This window comes from Haliotis rubra, unplaced genomic scaffold, assembly GCF_003918875.1.
Source record: "Haliotis rubra isolate DU_JTF1 unplaced genomic scaffold, ASM391887v1 Scf453, whole genome shotgun sequence".
Lineage (NCBI taxonomy): Eukaryota > Metazoa > Mollusca > Gastropoda > Lepetellida > Haliotidae > Haliotis > Haliotis rubra.
The window spans coordinates 34,589-53,833 of NW_025767139.1; the positions used below are offsets into that span (position 1 = coordinate 34,589).

A 19,245-nucleotide genomic window follows, 5' to 3' on the forward strand; every position below is an offset into this window, starting at 1 on the left:
TTAGTTAACAGACTAACTGGATTTGGTGGTCAGACTCGCTGGCTTGGTTGACAAATGTCATCGGTTCTCAATTGCGCAGATTGATGCTCATGCTGTTGATCCCTGAATTGTCTGATCCAGACTCGATTATTTACAGACCTCTGCCATATAGTTGTAATATTGCTGAGTGCGGCGTAAAACTAAACTCACTCACTCACTCATTTAATTAAGACGGGGTGACACAAGCTATAGTGGAGGCCTTGTGCACAGTTTCTGATGTTTAGAGACAAATCAAGCAAAAACACATCAAGCATGTCACATTCAAGGAAGCCCTGTTCAAGAATAAAACTTTCAAACACCAAATGAACATGCTGAGAAGCGACGGACAGGATATACGGACTGAGAATCAACAAGACGTCGCTGTCTCCCATGGACACGAAGCGATGGATCGCCATCAACGGAGTCACCACTTACACGTACGGACACACGCGCATATTAAACAATTAAAAAACGCACAATATATATACATCATGGAGAAAATTTATTACAGCCCACGCGGGTACTGGAAAGGCACGGACACCCTCCCGAAACTCGCCAAAGCCGCTAGAGTCTCAGAAGACGTCACCAAATCTTGGCTTAGAAAACAAGCTATCTGGCAAGTTAACCTGCCGGCGCCTCGGTACATCCCGAGAAGAAAATTCGACATTTCGACGTCGAATTGCATTCATCAAGCCGACCTCCTGTTTCTACCTCACGACAGGGTGAGGCGCAAAACCTACAAGTATGCCTTGACAATCGTCGATGTTGCCAGTCGCTACAAGGAAGCCGAACCGTTGATGAAGAAAGATTCGAACGAAGTCGCCAAAGCCTTAGAACCCATTTACAAACGCAGTTGCTTAACCTGGCCTGCCATATTGCAAATCGATCCTGGACGCGAGTTCATGGGAGCCTTGTAGCAGCTGCTGGCCAAGCACAGAGTCCAGGTGAGACGAGACGTGGCCGAAGCACACCACAGCCAAGCCATAGTCGAGAGATTCAATCGCACCTTAGCCGAACGCCTGTTCTCACACCAGTACTCGCAGGAATCCCAGAAACAGAAACACAGAATGGGTCGAAAGCTTGCCTCGAGTGGTGGCTGCCATCAACAACGAAGTCACCAGACTCGTGGGTAAGAGACCCGTCGAAGCCATCAAAATGAAATCTGTCGCCGCAAAATCAGCAGCGGCATGTCGCGATAAAACAGAAAACAAATTACCGGACAATGTCAGCATTAGGTACTTGTACCGGTCGAAGGAATAGGAGGGAGACAGCAGAAAATGCACCACCGATTTGATATGGTCCATGAAAACAGACAACATAGACCTGGTCGACATCAAGGACGGCGAACCGAACTTGTACTACTTAAAAGACGGACCGCCGAGAGCATTTGTCCGAGAGGAGTTGATGATCGTACCTCACGACACAGTACCTTACAGATCGTCCGCTTTTGAATAATTCTCATGATTGTGTGTGTGTGTGCTATTAGTTGTAGTATGATATGTTACTGTGACTGCAAAAGCAAAGTATTTTCGCTGAGCCAAGACACACACACACACTGTGACTCGCTCACCGCACTCGTTCAACCTAGGAAAACGACAACTGTGAACTGTGACCTCTGAACTGTGACGTGACAACTCTGACACCTCGCTCGTTCGCTAGCTCAACATAGACTAGGAAAATCAATTACCAAGACCAACGGGAGCCGTGGTGGCTCAGTCCGCTAAGCTGCTGGGGTCAGCTTGCTTTTGTCCAACTGTGTGATTTGTGAGTTCGTATCCTGTCTAGCCTCTATGAGTTCCTTGCAACTTCCGGAGTAAGGTTATCTAGAACAGGGCACCGTCGTCGAGAATAAGCAGCTGGATGCAATCCCACGAGCGAGGAAGCCTTGCACATCACATCTATCTCATTTTTTCTCCCTCGTTGGGGTTGTGACAGCAGCAGACATTTTGCTAAAACATTTCAGCCTCGCTACTTTATAACAAGTACAGCAATACGTTGAACATTTAGCCTTTTGACAGACGGACCCCCATGCTCGGTAAAAGTGCTTATTTCAGAAACTATTCGACCGATTTTCGTGAAATTTTGCATACACCTCCTGTAGTAGTACACACAATAGGGGTTCCACACAATTGGAAATTAAGGCCTTGGGAAGGACCTGGTCCAGAATCCCTTTTGTGTATACTACTACTTACAAGACGATATTAAATATCATATTTCGTTACAGTCAAAATCATGTCACATTACTCCAGTCCTCACATCACTTCACTGGTTCCCCATTGAATCACGTTTAAACTTTCTCTGCACTGTCCTAATTGCACAGATTTATGCTCATGTTGTTGATCACTGGATTGTCTGGTCCAGACTCGATTATTTACAGACCGCCGCCATATGGCTGGAATATTGCTGAGTGCGGCGTGAAATTAAACTCACTCACTCACTCTTATTGATAATGATCCCAGCAGGTGTAGCCCCAAATGCAGATTCCATTAGTCTCTGAATCTTTGGTCTCCCTGGGGCTCCTGTTCAATTTATATGGGTTATTTTCTCCTCGCATAGCAAAGAGTATGCCAAATATATTAGACTAAAGCATAGTCTCTCAATATATATAATTTCGATAGTAACAAACAATAAAACATCAACATTTCAGACTCACCATTCATTGGATGTTGCTTGAGGAAAAATCTTGAGGTTTAGGCTGACACATGTTTACTTTTCATATGCTAGTTCTTCTCTTATCTCGAATGTGTTTTATAAATTACCTAAGAACTGGCACATGCTGCTTTCACATGTAGATTATAGTCTTGATTCAAACATTAAACTCACATGCTGGTGTAAACAAGTGTTATATCATCCCCAACAATGTTGCTTCTTGCTCTGAACACCTTGTTGCTGTGGGGATCGGCGTTCTCTGACACAACAGGGGATACATTCAGTTTTTGAGGCCAAGTGGGATAGCCAAGTAGATATATCATTCGGCCGTGTTCGGTTCCCCTTACAGCTTCAATATTTGAAGCCCATTTCTAGTGTTATATTGAAATATTGTTAAAATCCAGACTTATTCACATTGGGTTTGTTGTACAGATGCAAGGAACAGTGAATACCTACACCCCAAAGCCATGCAGTCTTTCTAGAGCTGATAGAAAGGGAAAATATAGCATTATACAATATGAACCCTTATGATATATCAAGTATTCTTGATGACGATATATCATTTACTTGAGTAAGTGAGTTTGGTTTTAAGGCGCGTGTAGCAATATTTCAGCAATGTTACGGTGGGGAACACCAGAAATGAGCTTCATTACACTCTATTCATGTAGGAAATCGAACCCGAGACTTTGGCGCAACGAGCGAACGCTTTCACCACTGGGCTACTCCACTGTTCCTTTACATCTAGAAGCTGAAACAAACTAAATGTCTAAAGGCTGCCCAGTCAGTTTAAATTGTACAGTGAGTTACCGGCTTACTTTGTTTACTCTTATCTCGTTTACGTTCTATTTTCTACCTGACGAATGTCACATGCTGCTTCCACTGTAGATTCCAACCTTGAATCAAATATTTATAAGCCCATGTTTGCCAACAGAATGATTAAAATACCTCAGCAGAATGTTCTTAGCAGTTCTGTGCGCCTTGTTTCTGTTGGGATCAGCGTTCTCCGACACAACCGTCACAATCTACAACGAGTGGCTTTCCCAGGGTGGACGTGTCCATTATGAAACTGAACGATGGAACAAAATTAATGGTCTCACCCACTTGAACTTAATTCCAAAGATGAAATCCATCGGGACTGCTCCTGGGCGTTGGCTTCATCCGGATCTGAGCAATGATCTCTTTCAAAATGTACGTATGGGATAAAAAAAAATACCCAAACATTTCGGAAATGATTTGAGGGACATGATACAACCCATGCATGATTTTAATGTCCTTGTACGTCTCTGAGTCGATGTATTGGTAGGTATGCTGTAATATACCATATGTTTGGCTTTCTCAAAACGAGAATTGGGGAGACCAACTTTGCTGCTACAGATTATATTTTCCATAATCAGCTCAATGTTCTTTTCTATAATCATATTGCATCGGTGTATTCTTACTAAAAGAAAAATGTCTGAAGTATAACTATGTTAATGAACATCATATAACATGATCATGTATTGTTACAGCTACCTACATATATTACTGTGTAATACCTCCTTTGTTATTCCCATATTTCAGTTACTCTATTCGGAGAACCCACATTTTCATTGTTCCTGACAATAAGGTTATGCCAATATGAACCTTTATTTTTTCATAGAGAAAACTTACAAACTTGATTTGTATTATTTCATTGTATACAGTGGCCCCAGAGCCACAGCCACCATGGTTATCCAGATCCTTCCTATCTCCAAAACCATGCACTCCAGTCAAAGACATGGGCGTCGTACATGATACAACTAAATGGCTACGGAAGTGTCATCGACAACATGATATGGGAATTAAAAGGTTGCGTAAAGACATCAAATCAGTACAAAAGTATACCCAGCTAACAAGTTGTCCCAGCGTCATGCTTTCGACTGTGGACTCCCATTTATCATTTATTTTTACGTCGTCACAATGTTAAAGTTACTTGATGCTAACGTATTCACGTTGTCATATTGTTATATTTAACGTTAATATTTGAATAGATGTCTCAGTAGTGAACGGTTCATAAGAATCAAAGCAGAAATTCACTTCAATGTTTATTCGTCAATTTGCACGTTGTTTTGTGTGTTTTCTGAAGCTGTTACTGAATAGTGAAGAAAGAATCTCAAAGTGAAAAGTGAAATCCCTATTGTGACACCAAGTTTTAGTGTAATAGTTGATCCGCAACATGTTGACAATGTATATATGTAACGTTGCTGTAACGTTGTGACATAACGTTATAAGGTGTCGTAATACTAACGTTGTGATAACTTTGTGTCAGGACGTTAACAATCTACAACTTTCCCACAACGTTGCGAAAACAGTGTGTGTTAGCTGGGTATACCAATTATTATAGACAACAAATATGTGAAATGGGTGTCCAAGTGTCCTGCGGCTTGTTCATCTTGACCTGATAAAGTGAATACTTATGCATTGCGTGACCGTGTCACAACTGGTCGAGTCCATTATTGTGAGGGGGTGCACCCTTGTCAGTTGCAAAATTGTAAAAAGGACTACTTGGACAGAAATATTGCGGTTTAACATGAAATATAAAATTTGGTATTTGAACTGGGTGTAGAGAGTGATAGCGACTGTGAATCGGATCGTGAAGGTAACTGACGCTGGTACGTTGTTAAGTTAGGAAACCAAGCCAGATAGCATATGACTGTATAAACAATTCAATTAAAACATGAAATGATTGTTCTTTCAGAAGTGTTGTTTTCCGGGACAAGTTCTTCTATGAATTAGGGGCGGTGGAGTAGCCTAGTGGTTAAAGCGTTGGCTCGTCACGCCGAAGACCCGGGTTCGAATCCCCACATGGGTACAATGTGTGAAGCCCATTTCTGGTGTCCCCCGCCGTGATGTTGCTGGAATATTGCTAAAAGCGGCGTAAAACCAAACTCAGTCAGTCAGTCAGTTCTATGAATTAATGTATGCATGCTTCGCAGGAGCGCAACATTAAAAACATTCTCTGCTCCCCTATTTAATGAAGTTAACTCGGGTCAGGCATATATAGAGTAGCTCAAGTCAAGCTGAACAAGCTCTAGCCTCCACAACAATGTCAAATTACGTGAATGGCAAGTACTTTTGGTAGGGCAACACATACTTAACCTTTTCCGGAACACCTAGCTTCATCAACGATTTTCAGTGGCCCATCAATTTACTTTTCGCCCTATACTCGTCGGTTTCTGAGGATGGTCAAGACGGTGTATTCTTTCTAACAGGCATTTTATATTCTTGGTGCCATTTCACCCAAAATATCCATGTCAGCACAATGTCAGTTATCTCGCCAACAGTCCCACCAAACACTTATTTTCTTACGAGTTTAACACTGGGTGAATGACTTTGCCATATATCTTTAAAATGTGCATGTACTTTCTTTTCAGGGCTGAACTGGCCAAGCTGGATAGATAAGTCTCATCATCAAGGCGGATTCCCCAACAACGTTGACGCTGCATCAGAGTTTGTGTCGCTGATGGTTCAGAGTTGCAAAGACTTCACAGGAGGAAGAATTCCCCACATATTTGAAGTCATAAATGAACCTGATTGGGCAGAGAAGATTATTGATCAACAAACAAATATAAACTACCACAAGGTCGTTGCCCAAAAGTTGAAATCAAGATTTGGAATGAAAATTGCCGGCCCAACCTACACCAGTATGGCCCTAAGAAGAGCGGACGAAAATAATTTCAGCTACTGGAACAGAACTGCTAAGTTTATGGACATGTCTCTCGATCATTTGGACTTTTTCTCTTTCCATGCCTACAATTACGTACGTGTATCTGGTGGAAGTCACAACTACTTTGGCATCAACGAAGCTCGTCTGGTCGCTTCTATTGACATGGTGGAGAATTACTCTCATCTCAAGAAAGGAAAGACAGTGCAATTAATTATTAGTGAATTTGGAAGGGGTAACATTTTTGGAGTTGCTCCTGATCTTGTAAATGGAATGACAGATTTTGAGCTCATTTATCAACCAAACGGCTTCATGTTTACTTTTCTCAACCTGAGAGAGTTTATCGAAAGAGTTGTTGTGTTTCTACACGACAATGAGCAACGTCCTGGCCACGATTACCTTCGAACCTCCTTGTTTACCACAGATGGTCATTCGCTTCACGCGACCAAATTTATCAATTTTTGGCATAAACTTAGTTATGCACAAAAGTTTCTTCGTGTTTCTAGTCAATACGATGGGCAGGAAAGAACGGTTGTACCTCTTGTCCTTGCAAACCCTCTCAGTAAAGAGATGGTAGTTCTTCTTCACAACTATGGCAGTAAATCTGAGAATGTGAAACTAAATTTTCCAAACAGCTGGATCAACCCTTCTACGGGTGAACAGACATGTATTGTTTTCGAAAATGGTAACCCAGCTGTTCATCCCAATAACCGTTTCAGCATATCTAAGGTTCATGGCACCGTTGGTCTGCCCGGATCATCAACCTGCTTGTACACGTTCAAAACAACCTTCAACTTTGGCAAAATACGCGCCGACAACCAGAACACATACTACGGTAAAGACATGGTCATTCCAATCAACAATGGACATGCACAGACCACCATCCATCTTCCCAGCTCTGGCTACCACTCAGCGCATCTCAGAGTGGGAGTCAGTAGAGACACGAATGTCAATACAAAGCCCAATCGAGTTGCGTTCAATGGCAACACGTTGTCCTCAAGCTACATGCTGTTTGATGCTATGAAGACTGAAGGGAAAACATCATGGACCGTATGGGAGTTCCTAGTCCCAGCATCACAGGTCCGCGCAACAAACACAATCAGCATGACATTCGGTGGGAACGGTGGTCATGTGTCATCCGTTGCGCTTGTTGTTGGTAAACTTCAGTAAATAAAGTTGTCTTGAGAAGAGATTTGTTCCGTTGATGCAGAAGGCGGTTGGGTAGCCTGGTGGTTAAAGCGTTTGTTCGTCACGCTGAAGACCCCGGTTCGATTCCCCACATGGGTAAAATGTGTGAAGTCCATTTCTGGTGTTCCCCGCCGGGATATTGCTGGAATATTTCTAGAAGCGGCGTAAAAGCCTACTCACTCCCTCACTCATTTGACGCAAGACCCACATGGCGAATCATGTTCCCAGGGATGGTCACAAGTTATCAAAGTTTGATCTACTACAGTAGTAATAAAGTATGTTTGTGTCCCTAACAATTATAGTAAACGCACAGACATGCTTCAGTCGGGCTGCTTTGACCAATTCAGGATAATAACATAACTCGTAGCTCTATTAAATGCCATCGTTATGGTGACAGCGTGAGTGAGTACATATTTACCTTCACATTGGCAATAGTTCAGCCATATCGTGACGATTCTGAAATTCATTAGTTCCCGATTTCATGGATGTGGTCAACGTAAGGTCAACATGTGGCCTCAGTAATTGCTAAGGAGGAGAAGAAAGCAGGCGGGAAGAAGATATATTTTGTAGCTAAATGCCAGAAAGGAAATGTTTGATTCTTTTTCCTAAAGGCGGAATAAGAGCATACTTCTTGCTGTACACATCATCATTGAGGGGTTAGGACATAGTTATGTACAGGGTTGGAGACAGGTGTAATGAAGGGATGGACATCCAATGTAATAAGGGTGACCAAAATAAAGATATTGGGCGTATATAACCTGTAGATGTAATGTGAAAGTATTTGCTTGTGTATGAGGACATAGAGATGCATAATGCATACAGTTAAGACATGGTGTGTAAGAATTAATTACTAAATTATACCTTGGTCCATACTCAAAAAGAGGAAATGTTTAAACTAAATTCATGTCCTGTTCAATTGGAACCAGTTGTATATGTAACAATATTACAGAAAGCAGAACAGAAAATACCCACCTAAAGGCCTGGCCATGTACACCCGTTAGACGTTACATTAATCATGGTGAGGTCTCCATCTTGAAAGCTGTCTTGTTAATAAAGTGAGTGTGTGAGTGACATCGGCAATATTTCAGCCATATCGTGACTAAAACTAGTTCTAAATTCATAATACATACATATAATATATAAAACCCTGTCAATGAAGGACAGTAAAATTACTAGATTATCACAAAATGAGTTAAAACTAGCTAGATTCTAGCATATATCTTTTAAAGTAGAAAACTATTTTGAACAATACAATGTAAAAATGGGCTATAGATCGCCAACAACTGAAGGTAGAACACCATACTACGGAGGATTGGGGACTTATAGTGCCTTTGCTACCTGCATGGACCCTAGCTGGATTTACACCATCCCTTCAAGCCATTGGCGTTTATGCTGAGATTTAGCCGTACATTATAATGACAAAAATCCTAGTATTAAAAACCTGGTAGACTTAAATTTACTTGAAATGTTTTTTGACTTACGTACCCTCTCAGGAGGACAATATTTTTACGCTACGTCAACCCCCTTCGAAGGCACAGCCACATACAAATTAAGTTTTTCATTTAAATCACCAATACTAAAAATGCATGTAAGTACAAAACATATGAATCAAAATTCATCAATCAGTTCTATTTCTTTTAAACATTCGATAATGAAATGATAATGGACATTATTTAAAAGATCCTTAACAGTTTTTACTTCGAAATATTTATCCCTTATGATGGAAAATTCAACACAGTCAAGCAGGGCATTGTTAATAAAGTGTTTCCTGTCTGGATGCAAGCTGGTTCTCTATTTCACATTCTACTGAAAGAACAGATCCGGGTTAGAATTGGTCTTCAGCAAACCATGCTTGTCGACTTATGGGATCAGGTGGTCAGGCTCGCTGACTTGTGACACATGCCATCGTATCCCAATTGCGTAGATCGATGCTCATGCTGTTGATCACTTTATTGACTGGTCCAGACTCAATGTGAAATAATTGCTTGGCTTTTTTATTTGTCTATCGCTACATTCACCAGAATGTAGTCAGCTACATCAGCAACCATCCAATGTAGTCGCCTCTTAGGTGAGGAATAGGCTTCTGTAGAGCAATTCTTGCAAATCAAAATCTCAAAGAACAACATTGTTTTGAAAGGAACTTGATAGGCCACTACGCCTGATATCAACGTATACTGTCAGACAACAGACTGTACACATCACGTTTAATAGGGTCTAAACTGAAACGCATAATCAGCTTGGGGCGCTCTTTGAAACGACAAAGGCAATGATGGTTATGTTTTAAATATGTGTTCTGTGTTTCAATAAATGAATTCTGCTTGTAAATAAATTTAAATGTTTCATCAACTGGTACATTTTTGGTGGACTGTTTATGTCAAATCCCGAACAAAGATACTCAATAACCCGTTGCACCTGTACGGTCAAACACCTGTTGCCTGACACTTGATAGCATGTGACTTGCAATTTGAGTTGTACTTCTCTCACGATCTATCTACACAAGGTCGGCAGATAAGCGTAATGTACTGTTAACAGTGGAGTTCATGGTGGTCGTATAGTGAGTGAGTGAGTATGATTTTACGCCGCCTTTTGCAATATTCCAGCAATATCACGGCGGGGAACATCAGAAATGCGCTTCACACAGTGTGTCAATGTGGGGAACCGAACCCAGGTTTTCAGCGTGACGAGTGGACGCTTTAGCCATTAGGCTACCCCACCACCCCGTTTGTCGTACAAACTAGGCTACGACTCACCGATTCAGACTGCTACACGTTGCCTGATTGTATCGTTCATACGTTTTATATATCCTCATATTTACACACTTATCAAAGTAACTCATAAACTGAAATTCATTTTCTTTTTTGAACGTCCTAATTTCTGCCTTCTCACTATGTAAACTCACAGATGGAACATCAAGGATTGGCTGTATCCTATTTTCGTTTTAGATAAACGCTATAGGTAGTCTTATGACTTTTATGAACTCCTGTTGTTGTATGAAAGTGCTACAAAAATAAGCATTTCCAAACATATCGGTAAGTCTGAAATCAGATGTAATCTTCTAATGGTCTGGGGATGCATTTTTACCTTATTACACACCAGAAATGGGTTTCTCACAATGCGACCACGTGGGGAATGAACCTGGGTATTCAGCGTGACGAGCGAACGCTTTAACCACAAGGATGCCCCTTCTGGTCAGTTTACTTCCCGTGAACATCTGGATTAGACGTGCTCTTCAGCGACCCTTACTTATCTTAAGAGTCGACTAGCGGGATCGGGTGGTCAGGCTCGTCGACCTTGTATATACATGTCACTATATCCCAAATGTGTAGATCGATGCTCATGCTGTTGATCACTGGATTGTCTGGTGCAGACTCGATTATTTACAGACCGCCGTCATATAGATCATGTTAGTCGCCTCTTATGACAAGCATCCGTTACTGAAGATCAATTCTAACCCCGATCTTCATGGGTAGATTTCGCAGTAAATATATCATGCTGAAGATCAATGCAAGAATTAATCTACAGAAGCCTATTCCTCACCTAACAGGCGACTACATTGGAGGGTTGTCATGATTGCTGGTGTACCTGACGCATTTCATCGTATCCCAGTTGACACATAGACACGGCCGGGATAGTACTGAATGAAGCGCTAAACAAGTACAAAAAGCAAACAATTATTTTTACATATATTAACAAAAATATTAACAAATTTTCTTAACTGTATGAAAGCATAATGGTAAAGAGTTTCCCACATAGATCATCAAGTTTCATTTTTTGGAGTTCCCGAGTCGTATACTCGTAAACAAAAAAAGAAGCTTCACATGTGTTACCTGCAGAACAAAGTCTGTTGCTGGTGGATAAGTCTGGTTTGTGAACATAATGAGCTTACACAGAAATGGGATTGGGCATTCAGTGTTGTAAGGGGGCTGGAATAGACAAATATCCGTCATTTTGATTTTATGACGTCATCACCACATGTGTGACCTCATTAGGCATAGCCTAGAAGCATGACCTCACAATGACCTTGGAGAACACAGTCCCAAATCCGCCATCTTGGTGACCTAATTGAACACCTGGCTGACCTCATTTCACAGGGGGCAATGACCTTGCACCCCTGTGGGAAAACGGATCTGGCGTGACATCATAGCATCACACCATGACATTACGCCATTATTTTTGACCAATCAGCATAGAGCAACTATCGAACTCACTCCGGTGTGACTCAGGTCAATGACCGCGTACCCCGTTGGAAACGGATGACACATCCAACGTGACATCATAGCATCACACAATGACATCACGCCATTATTTTGGACCAATCAGCGTAGGGCAACTATCGAACTCACTTGACCACTGACCACAAACTAGTTTCATCCGGTTTCAATTTTAACTATAAAAGGCCCTCGGAGAATGAGTTGAGGTTATCACTCGCTACATATGTTTTTTACAAAATGTTTATATTTTCCACACTCCCTAACCTTTCCTGCCGCGTGTAGAGAAAATCTGTTATCTCAAATGTCAAAGCGAGCGCCGTTGAGGCTTGGTGAATTAAACTCACTGCCTCCACTCCACAATTCCCTCGTCTCACTCAGCCAAGGTGCAATATGATACCTCCTCAAGTTGTACTCAACATCGTTGGTCCAACATTAGCCTGTCTCACGTTCCCTGAACCATATTATTTTCCCTACAGCCTAGCCCTCCCTGCAGTGCTAAGGCTCTAAATGAAGTCTAGATTCCCCACAGGTCTTCCATGACTCCTTTTCCATTTAAATAGATTAAATTACTATCAAAATTATATATTCAGAGACTAAACATTAGTCTAGTCTAACATGTGCACACATGTGTGTAAAAGAAATTATACGGGTTCAGTTCAAGGGTTTTATAACACATTTGTTCAATGCAATCAGCGTTCATTGCCACATGAAAATGGTTTGAGTTTGTCTTGACCATCACCAAATAAACCCAACTAAATAGAATTTCAAATGTATTTCAAACTTACCGGTATTCACATTCAATATTTGAATATCCAATCCATATTTCCATTGTACTACTAGCCCAGTGTATCCAATGGGGGTGGGGTGTGTGTGTGTGTGTGTTTCAAGGATGATATTGAGATGTTATACCCAAATCCCATATTTCTGTGATTGTATTGAATGAATCAACCACCAAAAACATGAGACTGATATACACTTCCATGTAAATATAACATATATGTTATATTTGGGATTGTGTGGTACAAACCGCTCTCTCACAGTACTAGCAGAGACGCGACCTGGTGACCCACATTAGCGTGTGTGGGACTATGCTGTGGCGGGGGGGGAGGGAGGGAAGAGGCGGGGGGCACTGCTGTGGCAGAGGGAGGGAAGTTTCTCGCGAGTGTAAACAACTATGTTATGGTGGAATTAGCAGCCCATGAATTACTCCCTACTCTCAAACTAAATAGTATGAATTTGTATTGATTGAATGCATCATAATAAGACAATACTTGGTGTATTTTAAAACCAAAGACATCCATAAATAAAATGCTACATGCTCGTTAGAATCAACACTAGCTAGGGCGTGTCAGCTTTGACTGTAGAAATGTGCGTTCTCGAGATTGTACGTGCGCTTCCATCATATTTAGGAATGCCACTTTCATGGAATTCATCTAATATTCCATCAGGAATGGGGTGTTTATCTCCTAATTCCAGCCCCCTTACAACAATTCAGTATATGTGTGCTTGGTGCACTATTCATAGACAACAATAGAACAATGGGATAACTTAAGAGATAAACATACTGTGTTGGAAAATCAGAGGAATATAACGTGATTATATACCTCTTAATGGTTTTAATTAACCAATCACAGTCCAGTATTAACTGAAGTCATGGTAGAATTAGGAGATAAACATAATATGTTGGAAAATCAGAGGTATATAACGTGATTATATACCTCTTAATGGCTTTAATTAACCAATCACAGTCCAGTATTAACTGAAGTCATGGTAGAATTATTGATATACTACCTACATTGGAGCTTTGTTTGGGTCCGCGTATGCAACCTGTGCCATTGCTATGGCAACATGGCGCCCAGCTCTTGAAAGTTCTAGGGATGATGTCTCAGGCAAGAAGATCTCTTCCAAGAGCATCCCATACATGTTCGATGTTTCTGAATTGGTGATCTCGATGGCCACTCCATGGCTTCAACAGACACATTTTGCAGGCATTTAGTGATCTGCAGGTGCAATTGTGCCCAGGGTAGACGTTTGTTACGGTTAAAATGTGTCGGCTCAACGGAAGGACGTTAGGCACGAAGATGGGAAGCGCACAAGCAGTTTCGTTTAGTGTGGGCACTTATGCGACCCCTGAACAGCGCGTTACTGTTTGAAATCGTGGTCACGTAGCATGTGCTGGGTCGCATTTTCACAAAAATGGGGAGAGTGTATGAGCAGATTCTAAGGAATGATCAGATTTAATCCGAAATGTCAGGTGCCACGAACGGATCACATGTTTGAACAGATACGTGCAAGGTTAAATTCATATAGTAATCTGCAGAGAAAATAGCAGTGATTACCCCATACTTCCAATTGGAGCCGAATATTCTGACTTTGATGAAATATGAGAGTCCCAAGAGTTTTTTTAACAGCTTTTAAATTCCTTGTTTGAATGGGGTTTTTTCGTGATGCATGACTTTGTACCACAGAGTATTCATATTGTCATCAAGCCAAATTTTATTTCATCCAAGAAGAGCTCTGTTTTGGCTCACAAAAAAGACACGTTCAATGCAGTGTATCATCTGCCCGGATATTGGACATAAAGACCCAGGCTGCGTTACAAGCTAAAGTAAACGCTATCTAAGTCCATCACTTTCTTTTTCAATAATAACAGAAACATACAATGTCACATGTGGAGAATCTCACCCAAATGTCTACTGATATCAACACGACTTGATAAAGTTACACAAATCATTCTTCATTAGTTTTCAGTTAAATATGTACATCTCGGTACTGCCATTAAGCGGCCTTCACATCGCAAACTAAAGTTTGGCAACATCCGGGATCGAACCCACACCCTCAGAGCCAGGCACCTAATAGCCAGCAAACAAAGTCAGCCGCCTAACCCACTCGGCCTCTGCGGCTTCCAGGCAAATGGAAGTCAGACAACTGGAAGTCTTAAACGTAGTGTATCTGTGATTTGTAAATTATCTGCTTATTCTTGTTCCTTCACTCCGTTGAACCGGAAGCTGGCAGGGGTAATGGAGGCGAATAACGATTTGTTGTGGCACGAGTGGCGCTTACAATGTTGAATTAAATATGTTTTACGTGAGTAATTATTAAATATGAGGTTGGAGATCTGAGAGCACAACCCTGTGACGAAATTGGTGTATATATTTGATGGTGGCGAAAATATTTTTTGAACCGAAGCGACGGAAGTACGTTGCAAACCTTTGTTCGCATGTAGGAAGACTGGTCATTCCTTATTGTTGCGCAACCCTATTTGCGCTACAGTTTGCCTGTGGTCAAACACTTGCTGTCAAACTTTTGTGTTATTTGAGCGCCATGTCTGTATCAGTGCGGTCACGTGATAAATTCGTTGACTGCGACTGGTTGTTTCTAAACAAAGACGTATATATATATATAGAGAGAGAGAGAGAGGTTGATAACACCGAAAGTTTGATGGAAAAGTTGGTGAGAATAGAGACCGATCCTATTTCTCGACAACAGTTTGACAACTATGAAATGGCGAGTTGTTGGAATGTTCAGTCTCAAACTCGAGTTTGACAACATGTGTTGTCAAACTTTAGTTTGCCGTGTGAAGGCCGCTTTAGACTTACAGTGCAGCGATGTCATACCATTGTGACGTCATCAGGTTCATGACGTCATATTATCATGGCATTGTACAAAATCTACTGTCCTAAGAGTTAACGTTTGATCTCACACAAGCAATATCTCCTGTGGAACAGTTTTGGGTGATAAAAATATCGTTTCTGCAGGGGATTCATGGTGCAAAGAATGAGTGAGTTAAAAATTTAAGTCACATCGGCAGTATATCGGCCATATCGTGACTATATGAAGTTATGTATTTATAAGTATAGGTAAATTATAAAAACCTGTCAACGAAGGACAGTAAAACAACTAGTTTATCACAGATATAATTTTAAAACTTTTAATTTAATTTAAAACATTTTAACTATACGTAGTGCAAAGAATACTTACTAATGTCCAACGGATACAAATGACAAATAATCTGCTACAGTTCAGAATTGACCTTGATCTGTTTCACTCTAAACTTGTCCTTGCTGATTATTCAAAGAGGCCATGGCTAAGACGTTTTCATGAGAAAAACTCTGTGAGGTCAAATATTCACTTCGCGATTTATAACTATCCAGGTCAGGGCTGCCAGGTCATATTGAAGCGGTACCGAGTACTAATAGGGCCACTGTATGCACGTGGCTAACGTGGAACTCACTCATGTTATACCATATATTCATAGCCCAATGAGTATATAATGAAGCCAAGTGGGTGAGAGGGTTAAGCTTTAAGTCACATCGGCAATATTTAAGCCATATCGTGACTAAATCAAGTTATAAATAGTTATTAACAATTAAAGGTAAATTATAAAATTCCGTCAACGAAGGACAGTAAAACAACTAGATTATCACAGATATAAGTTTAAAGCTAGCAATAAAATCTAAAATATTTGAACTATACATAACAATACAATATAGAAACAGGCTATAGATAGCCAACAACTGAAGGTAGATCACCATACTAGGGACCATGGGGACTTAAGTTAATGAAGCCAAGGATAATCTCAGTTGATAATCATCCTATACTGCATGGTTATAAGATACTTCACTTTGAATATCAAAATGTATGAATTTTTCACTAAACACAAATTTTGAGTAATTCTCCATCAAGACATTATAACTGATTCCTCATGTGTTTGTTTGTTCACCTGTGTTAGCTCACCTTATCATACTTACCCAACATGTTTAAGTGCCACCCGAAGTCATGAAAGTTCTCATCATCAAGTTAAGTTCATTATTAGTTACAACATATAGACATTTCATTGTTCGCTTTGTTAAGTACACCCGTGAAGGTCCGGGTTAGAATACTGATCTTCAGTAACCCATGATTGTCGTAAGAGGCGACTAACGGGATCGGGTGGCCATGCTCGCTGTCTTGGTTGACACATGTCATCGTTTCCCATTTGCGCAGATCGATGCTCATGCTGTTGATCACTGGATTGTCTGGTCCAGACTCGATTATTTGCAGACCACCTCCATATAGCTGGAATATTGCTGAGTGTGGCATAAAACTAAACTCGCTTACATCAAGAAGCAGTGTATCATTGGATATACAGACCCGAGCTGTGTTACAAGTCAAAGTAAACGGACTCAAAGTCTAGGACATGGAAACATACCGTATCACATGATGACGTTCCTGCCACAGGCCTTAGTGTCTTTGCGAAGATTAAAGATTTGCCAGGATTAAAGATTTAAAATAATAACTAGAAATGCTTCACAGTGCAATAAACCATGACGTATTGAACTGCGAAACATTTTGAGTTGGGGGTGATCTCAAATTTTCATATATACTTTCTCTTAATCTTTAATCCTGGCAAAGACACGAGGGCCTGTGGTTCCTGCATGTGATTCTTGCAAAGAATACTCATTATTGGCACACGGATACAAATAACTTGCTAACTGATATTCAAAACTAGACCTTTATTTGTTTCACGCCAAAAATTGTCCTTGCTGATTGTTCCAACGTGGCCATGACTAAGACGTTATCATAGGGAAGAACATTATCCTTTCTTTGACCTCAAATAGTCACGATTCAAAACTTTCCAGGTCATGGCTGCCAGATCATGTAGACGTGGTAACAAATAAGAATAATTCCACTGTCTACACGTGGAAACCTCTCATGATATAAGATTCATAGCTCAGTGACAGAATCGCGTTTTTCTAGAATTCCTGACATTATCAACAAATATTATCTAGAAGAGGTCCCTTGTGACCTCCTTACTTCGTGGGCTTTTCGCATAGCCTCAAAATACGTTGTGGCCTGTAACATCGAAGTTATTGTACATTCTATCAATTTCAGCATTATCTTACAGAAGCTTAAAGTAACAATTTACAGGGAATAGTAGTTGTATACTGTGGATGAACAACAGGCACCGTGCAGTATGACCCCTGGCCATTATTATTAGTTTATTACCAAAATGGGAAGGGGGGCACAGGGTAGTATTTTTCCTGTAATACCCCAGGGAGGTTACACCTTTTGGTGAACGTTGATTGGCTGTTTCAGAAAAGAAAACAGCCAATCACGCGTAGGGATATGGGGATTGCCCACATCGCGGGTTTCCTGATGGAGAATACTGTTTTCATTTTAGCGATTTTTAGATTGTAAAATGATATTATAAGGCAGGGACCAACAAGTACCATATTCTAACATTTTTTTTACTATGACGCGGTCAGGGATCGAACCCGCGACCTTCCGCTCTCCGGGCGGACGCTCTAACCACTACACCACAGAGGCGGTCCGTCCACGAAGGAGAGTAAAATAATTAGATTATCACAGATAGAAAATTGAAACTAGCATGTAACTTAAACATCTAGGTTTAACATCTATTACAGATAATATTATTGGAGTTCAACAAGTTCAGAGGAGAATATTCTGATGAGTTTGAGACACCTGGTCTTATCATCCACTTTGTCTACTCTTATCTGAAATACTTGGAATATCTAAAAGTGTCACCTGCTGCTCTCCCATGTTTGAAAAAACATTTAAAGCTACTGCTGGTGAACCGACGTATCATACTTTCACAACAGAATGTTGTTACTGCTTCTGTGCTCCTTGTTTCTGTGTGGAGCGGCGTTCGCTGACACAACTGTCACAATCTACAATGAGTGGCTCTCCCAAGGTGGACGTGCTCACTATGAACCTGAAAGATGGAATAAAATAAACGGCCTCACCCAACAGAATCTAATCCCAAAGTGTAAATCTATCGGGGCGGCTGCCGGACGGTGGGTGAACAGAGACCTGAGGGATGGTCTTTTTGCCAATGTACGTATGAAGTAAAAATTGTTATGCATACATGACATGAATTTAGGAAATATTATCATTCATGTATGCTTTCAACGTCCTGGTTCATGTGTCCCTACCGAATTTATACCCTTGAGGTGTTGACGTAGTTTCATAATCAAAGGGAAGATCGTTGTTAATATTACAACCATTAAATTAATGGGTTTTTTTGCTTCAAGTGTTTGTTAGCTCCAGACTTAAATGAAGAACCATGTGCACAGGAAACAAGGGTGTCACTTTCTTTGACACTGGTACAAAATATCGCCCAATGGCACCAATAAGCCAAAATCCACGCCTAAGACTCTAAAGTTTTAAAGTTTATACCTTTGCTCACTTAGATTTTGTTTGTATATTTGTTTGTTGTTTTTTTCAGCCGAATGTGGGGGGAATCTGTGAATAATTGAATATATGATAATAATATAGTCGTGCAGTGACACATGTCTGATCTAATCATTTTCTATCCGTTTACAAATTTAAGTGGACCCCTGAAGAACCAGGTTAGAATTTGTCTTCTGCAACCCATGTTTGTTGTAAGAGGCGACTAGCGGGATTGGATGGTCAGCCTTGCTGACTTGTTTGACACATGCCGTTGTATCCTACTTGCGTAGAACGACACTGAAGATGTTCATCACTGCAATGTCT

The 19,245-nt window shown here is 40.8% G+C and overlaps 1 protein-coding gene across 1 annotated transcript; it reads left to right on the forward strand.

Annotated features, from left to right (window-relative positions):
- The first annotated feature begins 3,621 nt into the window (after nucleotides 1-3,621).
- Nucleotides 3,622-7,519, forward strand: LOC124289965 (beta-porphyranase A-like). Its single transcript, XM_046726630.1, has 3 exons — nucleotides 3,622-3,855; nucleotides 4,350-4,494; nucleotides 6,060-7,519. Exons 1-3 carry the CDS (start codon nucleotides 3,622-3,624, stop codon nucleotides 7,517-7,519), a joined length of 1,839 nt encoding a protein of 612 aa, XP_046582586.1.
- The last annotated feature ends 11,726 nt before the right edge of the window (nucleotides 7,520-19,245 follow it).